Here is a 15,717-nt window from a genome sequence, read left to right as displayed (position 1 = left end):
GGGGTGAGGGGGATGGGAACAGGCTCTCGCCTTTTCCCCGACCCGCGCGCGGGGAGCGGAGCGCGCGTTGCGCGCGCTCCGCACCCCGCGCGCGGGTGGGGGAAAAGGGGGGGGCTGGGGGGGGGGGAGGGGGGCGGGCGCGGGCAGCGCGCGCGTTGCCGGCGCGGCGGGGCGGTGACGTCAGGGGGTTGAGTGACCAATGAGGGAGGCGCTGCCCTCCGGAGACGAACCATTCGACTTGTGCGCGTCCCTGCCCTTCAAGTCGAAGCGCCGGAGCCCCCAACTTTCCCGGCTCCCACCTTAAGCCCCCACTCCTCCCGCCCCCCCCCCCAAAAAAACCAACAACAACAAAAAAAAAAACCAACCACCCCACGCGCCGGAGCGGGGGGGGGGGGGTTAAGGGAAAGAGCGGCGTAAAAAAGCGCCGGGAGTAGCCCGCCCTCCCCCTCCACACACCCCGCACACCGCCCTCCCCTTCCTCCCCTCCCTCAGTGAACGAGGCCCCTCGCACAACGGCTCCTTGGAGAGAAAGGGGGGGGAAAGAAAAAAAAAAGGCGGAAAAGAAAAAAAAAAAAAAAGAAAAGAAATTAAATTAAATCACCGCCGCCTCTCCAGCGGTGCCGCGGCGGGTAAGGGGAGCGGCGGTGGCTGGGCAGAGAGGAGGCAGAGCGCGGGGGGCGAGCCGGGGAGCGCCGCGCTCTCCCTCCCAAACTTTGATGATGACCATGACTACGATGGCTGACGGGCTGGACGCGCAAGACTCCTCCAAATCCGCCTTCATGGAGTTCGGGCAGCAGCAGCCGCCGCAGCCGCCGCCGCCGCCCCACTCCCAGCAGAGCTCGCCGGCCATGGCCGGCGCCCACTATCCGCTGCACTGCCTGCACTCCGCCGCCGGCTCGCACCCGCACCACCAGCATCACCACCACAGCTCGCCCTACTCCGGCAGCGCCGGCTCCTACAACCACCGCTCGCTGGCCGCCTACCCCTACGTGAGCCACTCGCAGCACAGCCCTTACCTTCAGTCCTACCACAACAGCAGCGCGGCCAGCCAGACGCGGTCGGACGATGCAGGTGAGCCGGCACCGGTTCCCTAACCCGCTGCCAGCTTCTTCCCCCACCTCCCTCCATCCCCGGGCCTCTCTCCGACCACCCCCGGCCACCTGCATAACAAACCCCGTCGTGCCCCCCGCTCCTGCCAGGGAAGATACCGGCCATGGGGTGCGCGGGGCGACGGGGAGAGAAGGGGGTTGCTTGTTCCAGCGGCCCTTCCGCGGGCCTACTGCTCCGGTACCCGGCGGCGGGGCCGCCGCGCTCTATCCCAGCCGGCGGCTGCTGCCGGCGGTACCGCGGCGCTGGGCACCGGCGCCTCCCCGTTCGCCCTGCGGCCGGCGGGTAGGGGGCTGCGCACGGCGCTCCTTTGTTACGGCGGGACCGGCTTTAGGCAAAATTCCTGCTAACACCTGAGGAGTGAAAGTTTCCAGGCGAGCGGGTCGCATTCCGCTCCGTGGCCGTCTGATTTATGTTTTTTTTTTTTGCAGAGAACCTCTCATTTGTACATATTCATCCGGAGGGGCACGGCAGGGGGGGCAAGGGGAGGAAAGCATTGTTAAATGTCTCGGACTGGTGATTCACTGACCACCAAACTGGAGACGTGAAGTCAATTAGCTGGGTAAAACCTGGATGGCCCTGGAGCCAGGCATCCCTTCACGAAGCCAGCGCTGCAGTTTTATGCTTTGGGTTTTTTAAAATATTGTTATTTTTTTTTTCTCCCCCGGGGGAAACGTGCGTGCCCATTATGCCCAGACGGTTGTTTTAGCTCCCGGTAGCTCCCAAGCAGCAGCGTGTCTTTAAGGAGCCGGAGCCTATGTGTACGCGATGGTGTTGAACCGATATCGGGGCAGCCTGCTGGGTTTTTAGGAGCTCTTGCAACCAAAATGCTCGCGTCAAATAGCTAAGGAGGGTGGTGTTTCAGCTGTGTTGTTTCGCTTGCAGATCAGCAAAAAACCACAGTGATTGAAAATGGTGAAATCCGATTCAATGGAAAAGGGAAAAAGATTCGGAAGCCTCGAACCATTTACTCTAGTCTACAACTCCAGGCTTTAAATCATCGCTTTCAGCAGACTCAGTACCTGGCACTTCCAGAGAGAGCTGAACTGGCAGCTTCATTAGGACTTACCCAGACACAGGTAATTACTGGGAATCCCACATCACCGAAATCCTGCGCGAGACATAAAGGCCAAGCCAAGTACGTTCCTCCCTAAACGCTTTGGCCTCCGTATGGGAACGGTGGAAAAGGTAACGCACACGGTCCCCCATCTATATGTGATAGGACGACAGATGCACGACAGAGACGCCGGTCTACCGCGTAAGGAGCTGAATGTGCCCTTCCCTCAGCCCTCTGGCGAGCAAACGCTCGCTTTTGATGCCACGCGTTACATTTTTAAATTGCCTATATTTTCGGATAATTCCGGCACCGAGATGTAATTGCCTAGCTGTGGGAAGGAGAACAAAGCAAAGGCAAGGAATCGCTGGGCCTGAGGTAGAGCTAAAAGCAAAGCAAAGCTGCCTTGTATCAACCTATAGGTAGAGAGGAAGCAGGAACAAGTTAGGAAATACCTGTAAAATCAATAGTAAATTCATCCTGGATGACTAAAGCAAATGCAGTGGTTACCCTTGGGCAAAATGTACGAAAGGTGATAATAGATCTGAAGATCAAAGACAGCCGTGTACAAAATTGTAGCAGGTTAAGCCATAGTTAAGTGTGGTTGGAGTAACTGTGCCATTCTGCTAATTTAAGTTTGAAAGACACATGAGGCATTACAGGCTTCCCAGCTTGGGGTTTGTGAAGAACTACATGGATAGATGGGATCAATTTGGGTAAAATGTAATCATGTGAATTTATGAGCTTAGCAAATAACTTCAGGATTTTATCATTGTCATTGATAACAGTTGCTTCCAGCCAGCGATTTCTGAATACTCAGCAAACATTAAACATGGGAATAGACCTCATGGTTTTACAAATGGGATTTTAGTATCTTTAGCATGCGTACTCTGTCTCTCTTTTGCTGTCTCGCTTTCTCGTATGCATAGATTTAGGGGCCCGATCCTGAGCATGCAGCTGGACAAGTGCTCCTGTTTATATGTTAACATTACATCCGTAAAGTTTGCGAGGTCAAATACACACGTGGGAGTTGTTTTACTTGTTTGCTTGATTTAAAAAAAAAAATGTGTTAATGTATGTCTTACATGCATATATCATGCTTACAATAATTCTGACCTGCCAGAGTGGGCCCGATCCTTGCACACCTCATCAAGTGCAGGCTCCCTTCTTGGGAATTCTGCTGGATTAGGAGCAGGATGGGAACCAAAGCTATTCTGATAGGCAATTAGTCTCCAAGATATTTTACTTTCATTAAAAAAAAAAAAAACAAACAGATGAACAAACAAACAAACAAACAAAAAAACCCTTCTCAAATAAAGCCACAATCCTGGTTCCATTGTGCCTCCTCCCACATCACATCAGCAAGGACCACTCGATCGTGCATGTTTTCGGATGCACGATTTCCTCGTAAAGATGCCCTTTGTCTATTGGCTCCTGTCTCCTGGCACAAAATCATATGATTGCCCATGTTTGACAACATTTGCCCAAATGATCAAATGGCCTCCAAAATTCTGAATGAGGCGTGAAAACAGGAGAGCTCAGAGCATTTATTCTGTTTCAGCTCGATCAATCCGGCCTGCTCAGAGGAAAAAAGGATCCAGGTGAAAACCTTCATCCCTCTCGCTTTCCAGCTCCACTTTGCCTCTCTTGTTCTCTCCACCTCCATCCAGAGCCCGAGAGCAGCAGTAGTTCACCCTCCTTCTCCTCCTCATCCCCAGATCCACACCCGACTAGCATGGGCTCCCAAGACCTTCTCTAGAGCAAACCCGTGGCCTCCGGGGTCTCTCCTGCCGTGCCCTTGGTGCTGACGGCAGACTAATAACCGCTGCGTTTTGGTTCACAGGTGAAGATCTGGTTTCAGAACAAGCGCTCCAAATTCAAGAAGCTGCTGAAGCAGGGCAGTAACCCCCACGAGAGCGACCCTCTGCCCGGCTCCGCCGCCCTCTCCCCTCGCTCTCCGGCTCTGCCTCCAGTCTGGGACGTTTCAGCTTCTGCCAAGGGGGTCAATATGCCTCCCAACAGCTACATGCCTGGCTATTCTCACTGGTATTCTTCTCCACATCAAGACACAATGCAGAGACCACAAATGATGTGAATTGTCCAAGAGAAATAATCTCCCAAGAACGCCTCGTCTCGACATGGCAAGAAGTTCTCCTGCTTTGCCAAGCCGTGCCAGATAACAGGCTCTGTGTGAACTTGTAGATGCGGCAAAGAGACAGTGTTTTGTTTGGGTTTTATTTTTTGATTTTTTTTTGTTTTGTTTTTTTGGTTTTTTTTAAGTAACCTCAGCGATTGATCTTGAACAGAAAGACACAACTTTCATTCTGGCGCACAGAAGACACTTCTTTTTAGGATATTTTCCTTTGGACTGCAAGGCACCAACCTCTTTCTCTGTGGAGTATACGTCAAAACAAACTTTTTACAGACTTTGCACACAAGAAGAACCTGAATCTACCATGGCAGCCGTTTTTACTTGTTTAATGAGCTAAAGACATTACATGATGAAAGAGAGACTAGTCAAAGCTCCTTCATTTTATTCACCAAATATGGACTGGGGAAAAAAAAAAAAAAAGGAGAGAAGAAGGGAATTAAAAGAAAAAAAAAAAAGAGAGAGAAAAGAAAAGGAGAACTGATTGGAAAAATGAAAATATACTGTAAGATTAGAACATTACCACGAAGCAAAACCTGCATGCTTTCTCAAAATGCAATGGGCTGCGGCTCAGAAGAAACCACCGTCTTTCCCGTGAAGAGCCCCCTCACCCGCACACAGTCGAACAGACTCCCGGAGACGAGCAGGAAGGACATAGCGAGGGATCCGCGGCATCACCCGCCGCGGCGAGCTGGAGAAGGGAGGTTCAGCCTCACCCACTGAGCGACGGGGACCTTTCCCCCGAGCAACCTTTCTGTATATATTGTTGAATTTTAGTTGTACATATACTTTGTATGTTTTTGTCTTCTTTCATATATAGAGTAAAAGCCACAAAACGCCCGCCTGGGTCCTATTTCTCTCCGCCTTAGCGGATCCCCACCTCTCCGACCTGCCCCCCCAGTACAGCCCAGGCAGCTGGACGCTGTCCCCCCGCTTGCTTGCGCTCACAGACACCGCCACCTGAACATGTATCTGCCAGCAAAGACAGAAAGGATGGAGGCGGGGGAACTGCTGGCGGTTTGGTTAGGTTTTAGGCTACGACTACCACAGGACATATCGAGACCGCAAAGATAAGCCTAGAAGAAGTTTCTAATCACCCGATCGTTTCTGCTGCCGTTTCACTGCTCCGCTGAGCTGAGCTTTTTCGCCGAGGCAAAGCTCAGAGCTCTGCCTTTCTTCTCCAAATTATTAAGAAAGGAGGCGCCCTCCTTTGTTTTTAAAGAGCAGACAATGCACGCTGCGGAATGCTTTGCAGAGCCGTGAGAGGTGCCCAGGCACACAACACGCTGTCCAGCCGGCTCCAGCCTCACCAGCTTGTGGAAAGCACAGCAACTACTGACAATGAAAAGCCCTTTCCTCATCCAAGCTGGGTGCCCCATACTGCGAGAATTAATGGCTAGAGACCTGGGCATCCTGCAAATTATGAACCTTGAAACCACTGAGCCATTTATCAGAAGTCAATAGAGATCCTCAGAGTGCTCCATATAATGACAGCTACATACAGTCGTGCAAAAGGACAGTCACTATAATTAGACACAAAGCAAAGACTACTTACCAATATACCAGTTTTGGGGGGGTGTGTTTTTTTGTTTTTTTTTGAGCAACTTCCACGCTCAGTCAGTCTTCAGAGTGGTTTAAAACCGATCAGTCTTGTCATTTTCTACCATTCGTATTGTTACATTAGGAAAAATGTTTTCTTTTCTTTTTTTCCCCTTCCCACTGTGAAACTTTGGGTTCAGAGCTCCCCAGGATCAATTCTGAACAAAGCCTCCAGCTGCAGTGCCATCCAATTTGAAGCAGACATTGGGGACAATTTAAGGTTTTTATCCACAAGAAGGTTTTTTTCCATTCTCTTAAATGCAGCCATAATTAGAGTAATTTTTCATGTAGCCCGCTGATTACAGCGTTTTTACCGTCAAAGATAATTACCTGTAATTTTCTTCCACTTTTAATACTAAAAAGCCATCTTTATTTAGATTCAGGAACAGGAAAGGCGAAACAAAAGAGGAAAATTATTCTGTTATTCATACACAAATTGCAGAGACGTAGGGCCTAAAATTGAAAATTAACCAAAATTATAATGCTGAAAAGAATGGAAGAGGCTTCAGAAGTACAGCTGGTAGTGGGGCTCACTGAATTATTCAAATGACACTGGAGAGAAAGCTACCATACATTTAAACCAACAGCATTTGTGTGTGTGTGTGTGTGAGTGTGTGCATCTTTCAGAAATCCTGCTTCACACCCCCTAAGCTGGACCCTGTGCGGGCTCACCCTCGCCCCCGCAGAGGGACGGCAGATGCCCAGGTGAACGAGCCCCGCAGCCCGGGGAGTCCAGTCCAGCCCAGTCAAGCCCAGCTTGACAGGTCCCGGCCCCCACGGCCCCCGCAGCCGCCTTAACCCTTTCGCTACAACCCCCGAGAGGGGATGGCGGCGGGTGGTCCACACCCCCGCTGACGGACCCTGAGGAGTACGAGACGGGGGATCGCTGCTTCCCGTGGGCTTTCGGGGGGCTCGTCCTCGCCTGCACGCCTTGCCGGTGCCAGCGTGAGGGTCGGCGCGGAAATCCTCTCGGTGCGTCTCCTCCCCACGAGTGATTTCTCAGATAGGCTTAAATAAAGCCCAGATAACAAGCAAGCAAGCAAACAAATAAATGGTAATATTAATTTTTAAAGAGCGGGAGAAGATGGGGCAGGCAGGCCTTCGAGAGCAGGGTGGCAGCGAATGGCAGCAGCGGCAGCGTCGGCTCCCACTCTCGCGGCTGCCGCCCCGGGAGACTCTCGTGAAACAGCGTCATCTATGGATGGAGCGGCAGCAGCTCCCCACGCCAGCGCCAAACCTGCCACCGCCCGCCCGCCGCCCCGGGGCCGCCAGGATGGGCGCCGCGGAGAGCCGCGGAAAGGCGCGCTGCCACCGCCCCGCTGCGGAGCCGGGGCTGGCCCCAGGGCTCGCACGGTTTCTGCGCTGAGACCCGCGCCGCCCCCCGGAAACCCGGGAGCGCCCCCGTCGCCCCCCCGCTCCGCGCCGCCCGCCGTCCCCGGCAGCACCGAGGAGAAAGGGGGCGCGGAGCTGTCGGGGTCCGAGCCGGTGCGGGAAACCACCGGCGCTAGAGTGACCGCGAAAGTAGAACGGGCAGAGACGGAGCCTTCCTCAAAGTGGAAGGCGCGAAACAGTCACAAACCGACCCCAAACCCAAGAGAGCCCCAAAACTTACCCCCTGTGAAAATCTCCTAAGCAAGGATCGGGGTCTAGAAATCTATACTGAACAGAAGCAGTGGAGAATATTTTTCTGAGTCTCAGGGCAGAAGCTCTTTCTCTATATTCTTGGTTGAGTGAGCACATCCAGGTGTGAAATTGTTTGCACACCCCAGCACCTCTTATATTGCCAGCAAAATTAGCTGTTATTACTGTCACTGTTTAGTGATGGTTAGCTTGATAAAAAAAAAAAAAAACCTGCTGTAATCAAGACCTGGCGCATCTTTGCAAATTACAGATAATTGTAAACGTCCAGATTATGATAATAGCATCCTAATCCAGCCTGCAATATAATTATTACAGAGTGTTACATCTGAAACTGTCCAGTAGGGCTAATTCAGCCATTATTTAGACCCTATTTTTGCACTGCAAATGGGTTGCTGAGTTGAAAATGTACGATTGTAATTTCACGGGGCACTCAATGAGTAATGGTATAGGGAGAGAAAAATACAAAAGTGAAATGTGAACAGTAGCGATCAAATCAAACTCTGAAGGACAAAAGACTGTTTGATTCGTAGGGAATGAGAAGAGCGCGAATTAAGAAAATAGCAAATCAGTGGTCTGCAGCGTTACGTGTCCAAATCTCAACGAGCGCGAGCCTGATGTGCAGGCAGGAGCTGATGCTTCAGGCTCCCGCCTGCATCAATCCACCTCTCGGCTCGACTCTTCCCGGCAGCCTCTCCCCGGTACCCGGAGCATCCCCGAGCTCCCCACCCAACCCCCCAAAACGGGCTCGCCCTTGTCGTGCACCTCCTCTCAGGTGACTGAACGTCACTTTCGGGCAAGAAGCCTCGGGAGTCTCGTAACGGGGCGGGGGAGAGTGTGGGATGCGGGGTGCAGGATATTGGGGCCGGGCATCCTCCACGGGAGGCTGCGGAGTCCGCGGCCTTTTGCGCTCCCGCGCACCCTCTGGACCAGTCGTCAGGGGTCCTTAAGGAAATTATCACAGATCCGATTCAATTGTAATTAATTAACTAAAGGAGCCTGGCTAACTGGACTACCTGCAGCTAGCAAGGTTAATTCATTGGGCTAGTTCACTTTCGACTCCTGATTAGCTTTTATTAACCCTGGGCACGAAACACACAAACCCGTTTCATTTTTAACAGGCCAAATCATCAAAGGGCGGTTGCTGCCCCGCCGGCAGGTATCGCAGGACCCCGGTGAGGGCGGGGGGGCAGTGGTCGGGTCTGGCCCCACGGGCGGGAGGGGTGCCGGCCCCGACCCTTGCTGCTCTCCCCGAGCTGCAGCCGCGCCTCGCAGCCCGCAGCCTTCCTCTGTGCGCTTTTCTCCACGGGAATTAATTACAATCACGCGAAGAAAGGAAAAGGAAAGCTAAGTGGATACCACGAGGAGAAAGCTCTATAAAACGCGTTATATGGTGCATATCGAGGAGACTGTAAAGATTTCCTGGGATGGAGGGCCAGCTCCGCAATCAGGCAGACGATGCCGCTGCAGAGCACGGAGCCAAATCAGGATCCGGCCCGGCGATCCTTGCTGCAAAGCCCAGGCTGAGGTTTAGGCAACCTCTGTGGACTCCCAAGAGGAAGGCAAGCAGCGGGAGGAGAGCGAGGAGCCATCCCTAGGCTCCTCCTTGCCAAGTGCTGAAGCAGTCTCAGCTTCTGGCCGGGACCCACTACGCGGACCTCACCTAAACGGAAATAAGGAAGCGAGGGGGGTTGGGAGTTGTTCGCGCGGCATTGGAGGCCGTGTCTGTGGAGAGTGTTCACACAGACACGCGGGGCCAGGGTGCTCGTCGGGGTTTATCTGGTCTGTACACCGGCAGATAAACCGTTGCTTATCCTCCCAAATCGGGTGTAAATAGACGCACCGCCGAACAAAGAGAAGAAACATTTAATTGATGTAACAGATTTTCCCTACAAAAGAGAGAGACAAACGGAGGCTTAATGTAAACTCCGCGGTTGCTATTTTCACGGTTCTTCTCTGACCTATAAAACAGGTTATTGCGTTACTGCAGGCAACCGCTGAAGTGACTGAAAGCAAGAAGAGGGGCTTCTCTCCCCCCCACCCCACCGATTTTCTGAAGCAATAGATCTCCATTCCGTAATCCACAGCCGAACCACCTAAAGTCTGTCAGTCGCAAAATTGCGTGGTAGAAATCTTTAATCGATGCCACATGTGAGATGCGCGTTCGGGATACGGCGCTGCCGGCGGCGGAGCGGGCAGCGTCCGAAGGGAATGAATTTATGGGGGAGACCGAGGGGAGCGACAGAAACGCCTGACGAGTGGGGCTGCCTTGACGCGGTGGCAGGTTGGAGGGCGTGGGGTTTTTTATTCCCCAGGGGGAGGGGGAGGGAAACCGAGTCACTCGGCGAGGCGGCAGCGCTCCCCCGGGTGGAGGCTCTTCCCCACCGAGCGATGCGGGGATGCCCAGGCAGGGGGCATCGGGGGGCTCTTTCTGGGGCGACGAGGGAAGGTGTTTCCCCGGTGTCCCCAGCTGGGGACTGGCGGGTAGTCAGCTGTGTGTGCCTGGGTGTGGGTGTTGTGGGTGTGCGCCCCATTTGGGGGTGAGCGGAGTGTGGAGGGTGGATCTGCTGTGAGTGTGAGAGCCCCAGGGGTGCAAGCAGTGCCAGGAGTTTTGGAGCTGGGGCAGCTGGGGTTGCAGGCTGCTCTGTGTGTGTGTCAGGCCCTGTGGCTCAGCCCTGGAGCCGCTCGGCACCCACAGGAATGTGGCTCCTCTCGGCTCCCCGAGCTGCCCCGACTCCACATGGAAGTGGCCGCCAGGAAAAGAGAAGGGAGGGGAAGGGAGAGGGGGAAAAAGAAGAAAAAAAAAAAAAAGCCCCGAGCCAGCAATCCACTGAGCCCAAACTCAGCGCCGGACAAAGGACAGTTCATCCCATCCCTCTCCCGGGGAGGCAAGAGAGGAGGCCCAGACAAACCAGGGTTCCCCAGGCCGCGGCCAGAACCCTGGGGTTGTGCCCAGGCGGGGAGAGGCCCCGGGGTGTGCCTGCCCCTGTGTATGACAGGGGGCACAGGAGCATCATCCCGGCTGTACCCCATGGGTATGCATTGGGACTGGGGCCACGGCGACAGAAAGCCCCGGCGAGCGGCATTTCCTAACTGGACCTGGCTACTCTCTCCCGGGAAGGGGTGCCAGGCTCTCTCCGACCTGCCCAACACCACCTTGAGCTGGGAGGAGGAACAAATTAAGCAGGGAGAGGAACCGGCATGAAAATCGAGCCGAGCTGACTCGGCTGGCTCGGAGCGGAGAGTGGTGCCAGAGCCCAGGCTGTCCGGCCAGCGCCGGCGGAGTGAATTTCCATCCTGTCCGGCATCCCGCCTGCCTGGAGCTGCTGCTGCGCTATCCGCCCGAGTCCTCCTGGCCCTGCAGGTTACCATAGCCCCGCGGCAGCTCCTCCAAGAACGCGTGGGTGGACCGACCTGGGAAATAGCCTTCCACCTCTTGTGTCCAAGACTTTCGGCAAAAGAAAGGGACCTCGGGGAGAATCTGTTACTGCGGGTTGAAAAAATAATATTAATGCTTGTGTAGAGGGAGACGAGGAAAAAAGGGAAGAAAATTAAAAGCTCTGGCTTTTTTTTCTTTTTTCTTCCACGGGGTGGAAGTTATCAGAAGAGACAAAGCCGAGGTTTTCAGCAACCCCAGAGTCGCGGAAAGTCCCTGAAACCTTTCAAGTGAAATGAGCAGGAGCCGGTCCTCAGAGGCTCTGAGAGGACGCGGGGAGCGGCTGGGCACCAGCGGCAGGGCAGCCCGTTAGTCGGCAGCGCAGCCCGTTAGTCGGCAGCGCCCGCCGGGCAGCGGGCAGGGGTAGGCAGCCAGTGGGGGCCCCGGCCACCCTGTCTCCGGCACCCACGCACCCTCCCCGGCGTGCAGGGAGCAGCTTTACCGAACAAACTGTTCTATTGTACTGCAAGCCCTTTACCAACCCCCAAACCTGTTACAAAACAGCAACCCCGGGCTTCTTTCTTTGTGGAGAACACGCACACTCACGCACACGCACAAAACATGGCAGGCAGGAGCAGGGGGAGAAGAAAGGAGTGGGAGGGCAACGGAGAGGAAGACTAGACAGGTAAGTGCGCCTCAGGGCAGGAGCGTCCCTTCTCAGGCCTCGCCTCCCAGCCCTGCCAGCGCTCTCCCCGCCATCCTCGGGTGACAGGGGGTAATTTTTTATCTCGGGGATCCTTCAAATGATGCCTTTGTCACTCGTACTGCTGCCGCCTTACCCCGTACGGCCGTGGATTCCCAGTGGGGCTCCCCGCTCCTCCCCTGACGGCCGGGGAGAGGGGCGAAGTCCGCGGAAACGTGTGTAGCCGTGGGGGACCCACGGGCCGGTTGCTGCCGGGGAAAACCCGAGTTTTCTGCTGGGAGAGGGGCCCACGCTCGGTGCGTGGCCGTGGGCAGCCCTCCGGCCACCTCGCTGAAGCCGTGTCCCCATCCCCTCCCCGGTGTACCGGACAGAGCAAGTGACGGATCCGCCGCCCGGCTTTTTCCCTGAGTCGTGTAGAGAGAGATAAACAAAAAATAAAAGTACCTCCGCGAGGTCCCTCCTTCAGCCGGAGCCGCCGCAGGCTTTTACCAGGAGCAAGGGGAGCGGGCCCCTCATTTTATCCTTTTCTTATATTTAGTGGCTCCCTTTGACGGAAACGTAATTTGTATAATTAGCCGAGTGCACATGGGCGACTGATGGGCTGTGGAGTGTGCAGCTCTCGACGCTAATTGCTCTCAGGAAAGGATTCAGGGCGGCTTAAGGCGAGAGATTTGCTTTCTAGCGTTAGGATGGGCAGCTTTCGCTTCAGCTTAAATCACTGTGCGATAAGGTGTACGCGATCTTGCAAAAGGCCCTTTCCCAGCGAGGAGAGAGCATCGCTGCCCTTTGGCTCGCCCGTGGGAACTTAATGCGGTCAGATCCTGTCAACACGCCCGTGCTGTGGTGGCAGGGCACGGCGCAGAGACCGAATGTAGGTGCTCAGGATCGGGCTCCTTAAAATCCCTCTTTCCTCACTCACTCTCTGGAAGCAAATTTGCATTATCCCCCCCGGCCCCCCTTATTAATAGCAGAAGGGGTAATTTGGAAACGTTTCTCGTGGTCGAAATAATTTTATTTTATTCAGAATATACAGTTTAATTCCTCTATCTACAATTATTTACAGGGTTAAAATAACATTGAAAAAAAGTCTCTGGAAAAGTTGAGGTCATAGATTTCAAGGCACCATTGATAGTGTCCACAGCTGAGCCAAAAAATGTCCGTATTTTATAAAAAAGGGTTTCCTTTGAAATGCAATAAGTTACATGCACAAGCTTTACACATTTTAATCTTTTTGTTTGTTTCTTTTCCCTTTAAAAAATTCCCCATATGCATTCCTTTTGTTATTATTCCTTAACAGTAAAACACAGGAGTCCAAGGAACAAAAAAAAAAAAGGGGGTCAGACTCTAATAAATTGTCCCAGAGGCCAGCGCTAACGGGTGCTGTAGGGAGCCGTGGGGTTGGAGGTGGGAGTTGATGGAGTTGGCAGCGGGGTACCAGGAAGCGGAGCTCTCCAAGTAGCTGGATGCAGGGGATGGGTTGGAGTTTGGAGGGTGAGCGTGTGCGTGGGTATGGTGGCTGAGGGAACGGGACGACCCCTGAGGTTCCCAAACTGCGGGCGACTGTGGAGAGTTGCAGGCCATGGGGTCGCTGGAGCTGGGGCTGTGCTCCGGAGGCATCTCCCCATTCTTCATGATCTTCTTGATCTTGGATCTTTTATTCTGAAACCAAATTTTCACCTGGGAGGAGAGGGGAAGAAAGAGGGAGGGAGGAGGGAAACCGACACCATTAATGCCCGCCCGGCAAGCCGGCGCTCCGCGGCTGCGAGACCCGTTCCCCGCCGCCCTCCCGACCTCTCCGCGGGGCCCGATCCGGCCCTTCCCGCCGCGGCCACCCGATCTCTGTGTCCCGCCGGGCCGTGCTGGCCCAGGCCGCACTGAGCCAGGCCGGGCCAGGCCCAGCAGAGCCAAACCAAGCCCAGAGCGGTACCTGTGTCTGTGTGAGCCCCAGAGAGGCCGCCAGCTCGGCCCGCTCGGGCAGGGCGAGGTACTGGGTCTTCTGAAACCTCCTCTGCAACGCCGCCAGCTGAAAGCTGGAATAAATAGTCCGGGGTTTGCGCACTTTCTTTGGTTTGCCGTTCACCATCCTCACCTCGGGCTCCGCCACCTCCTTCTCTGCATGGGCGCAAGGGCGGGAGAGAGACACAGACGCAGACGTTAAGGCGCGGGACACGGCTCTGCTTCGCTCAGCCTGCACCGCCGGCGGCGGCGTCCCGCCCGCGGGCCGGGCAGGGCAGCGGCGCCGGCCCGACGGGTCCCCGCGGCTCCCCCCGGGGCTCCCGCCTCCGGGCCCCGCGCACCCTCCGCCGGCTCCCGCGGCGAGGCCCCGCTCCCTCAGCTCCGGGACTTGGCCGCCTCCGACCCTCCTCCGCTTCCAGCGACCGCCCGGGCATCCTCCCCGAAGGGCGGCGGCGCCGGGCGCGCAGCGCTGCGCGGGCGGGAGCGCGGGGCATGCGCGCCCGCCGCGGGAATTAGGAGGATTATTGGGGCCCTGCTGGGAAGAGGCCGGCCCGGAGCGGAGCCCTACCCAGGGCACCGACCGCTTCCCCCGCACGCCCGCGCCTTCCCCTCGCTGCCGCCGGCGTGTCTCCATGGGCCACCGCGGCCGCGCTCGTCCCAGCCAAGCCCCAGCCACTTGGGTTGGCTACGGGCTTGCTTTATTTTTTCCCTGTCTCTGTCCCTTCCACTCCCTCCCCCCCACAACTTAGAAGTAAATGGAAAGCGCTAAAACCGCGGCGTTTTCTGGTAAAAAACCCTCCCGGCTTCGCAGCCCCACCACGGCTGGGCTCCCCCTCCCTGTCTCCTCCCCCGCCCCTCCAGCACAGAGGAAGGAAACTTTCTTTGCCACCGCGAACCCGAGTTTGAGACACGCAACAAGGCTCGGCTATTTTCCCCCTGTTCTTGCGGAGGGAAGGAGCGAAGCACTTGAGCGATGTTTGCTTCTCTAAAGCACTAGCCCTAGGATTTAAGTTTAACACTGTGCAAGCTGGTCAGGAAACCTAGACCCAGCTTTTATTTTATTTTTTTAAATCTTCCCTTTTAAAAATTGTTGGTTTGTTTGCTTTTTTTTTTTTTCTTTTAAAATATATTTCTCCCTGTGGTTTAGGGAAAGCTCCATCACCGCGGTGCCCAGGGCAGGCAAGGGCGATTTGGCGGGCCACGCTCTCCCAGCTTGCCCACCGCCGTAGAAGCCCCCCGCACGTCCCCAGCCCCCGGCTCTCACCTGGCTGGCTGGCGGAGCTCTGTACGCGGTTGTATGCCCCGCTGTACTGGTGGTAAGGGCTAGCGTAGCTGTAATCTGCATAGGCTTTGGCAGGATAGTTCCCAGCAGATCCGTTCATGCCATGGTACTGATACTGGTAAGGGTTGAGCGCTTTGCCGTAGGAAGCCGAGGTAGGCGAGCAGTAGCCGTGCGGGGCTCCCCCCGCCGGGCTGTAGTAGTCGGAATCCGTAGCCGAGGACTCGGGTAAAGTAGGAGATTCCTGGGACGGGTGGTGCATGGCTGCGGCCGTCTGGAAAGGACCCTGGAAGTCGCCGGATCTGATGTTGGAGACCCTTCTGTCAAATACTCCTGTCATAGCTCGGAGCCGGCGACTGGCTGGGGCTGGCTGCTGGGGCTGCTCGGGTCTAAGCAGACATGTCTGGGGGAGGAGGCTGCGGCGCTCTGTCTGTCTCCGGCAGACTGCTGGCTGGGGTGCAGCATAGGCTTGGTTAAATCCTTAATTGCGCTCTTACGCACAGCAGGGTGGATCGGGTTCCATTGGCCAGAGCAATCGGGAGCAGCGACACCCTAACTCGTCCAACTAGTTTAGCACAACAAAGCTTTGGCTTAAAAAAGAAAAAAAAAAAAAAAAAAAAAAAAAGAAAAGAAAAAGAAAAAAAAAGTCCCATTCAAGCTCCTTTAAAGTGAATACCAACAGCAATCTCCGAGCCGGAGCGTCGCGATCGGAAGGTTTCCGGCTCCCCCTCCTCCCCCCGTAGCCGGCGAGGGGCTCGGCCGACCCCGCAGCCCCTGGGGCTCTCAGCCCCGTGCCCCCGCACCTCCGGTCCGCAGAGCCCCGGGAAATGGCCGTAGCCACGCCGCTCGGATTTGG

The 15,717-nt window shown here is 55.3% G+C and overlaps 2 protein-coding genes and 1 long non-coding RNA gene across 3 annotated transcripts in view; 1 reads left to right on the top strand and 2 right to left on the bottom strand.

The window, feature by feature from the left end:
- LOC139827281 (uncharacterized) overlaps positions 1–7,121 on the bottom strand; it is a 41,881-nt gene extending 34,760 nt beyond the window's left edge. The window contains exon 1 of the long non-coding RNA XR_011737744.1: positions 5,866–7,121. This is a non-coding gene — a long non-coding RNA (uncharacterized lncRNA). The remainder of the gene's footprint in view (positions 1–5,865) is intronic.
- Positions 388–6,493, top strand: DLX6 (distal-less homeobox 6). Its single transcript, XM_065832288.2, has 3 exons — positions 388–1,071; positions 1,993–2,186; positions 4,005–6,493. Exons 1-3 carry the CDS (start codon positions 717–719, stop codon positions 4,254–4,256), a joined length of 801 nt encoding a protein of 266 aa, XP_065688360.1. The 5' UTR covers positions 388–716; the 3' UTR covers positions 4,257–6,493.
- Positions 7,122–12,616: 5,495 nt separating the features above from the next.
- DLX5 (distal-less homeobox 5) lies at positions 12,617–15,401 on the bottom strand. The gene is made up of 3 exons (XM_065831998.2): positions 14,847–15,401; positions 13,554–13,738; positions 12,617–13,303 (listed from the first exon to the last, which is right to left on the bottom strand). Exons 1-3 carry the CDS (start codon positions 15,199–15,201, stop codon positions 12,971–12,973), a joined length of 873 nt encoding a protein of 290 aa, XP_065688070.1. The 5' UTR covers positions 15,202–15,401; the 3' UTR covers positions 12,617–12,970.
- Between the last annotated feature and the right edge of the window lie 316 nt (positions 15,402–15,717).

This window comes from Patagioenas fasciata, chromosome 2 (assembly GCF_037038585.1).
Source record: "Patagioenas fasciata isolate bPatFas1 chromosome 2, bPatFas1.hap1, whole genome shotgun sequence".
Classification (NCBI taxonomy): domain Eukaryota; kingdom Metazoa; phylum Chordata; class Aves; order Columbiformes; family Columbidae; genus Patagioenas; species Patagioenas fasciata.
The sequence above is the reverse complement of the archived record's forward strand: the minus strand, read 5'-3'. Positions and strand labels throughout refer to the sequence as shown.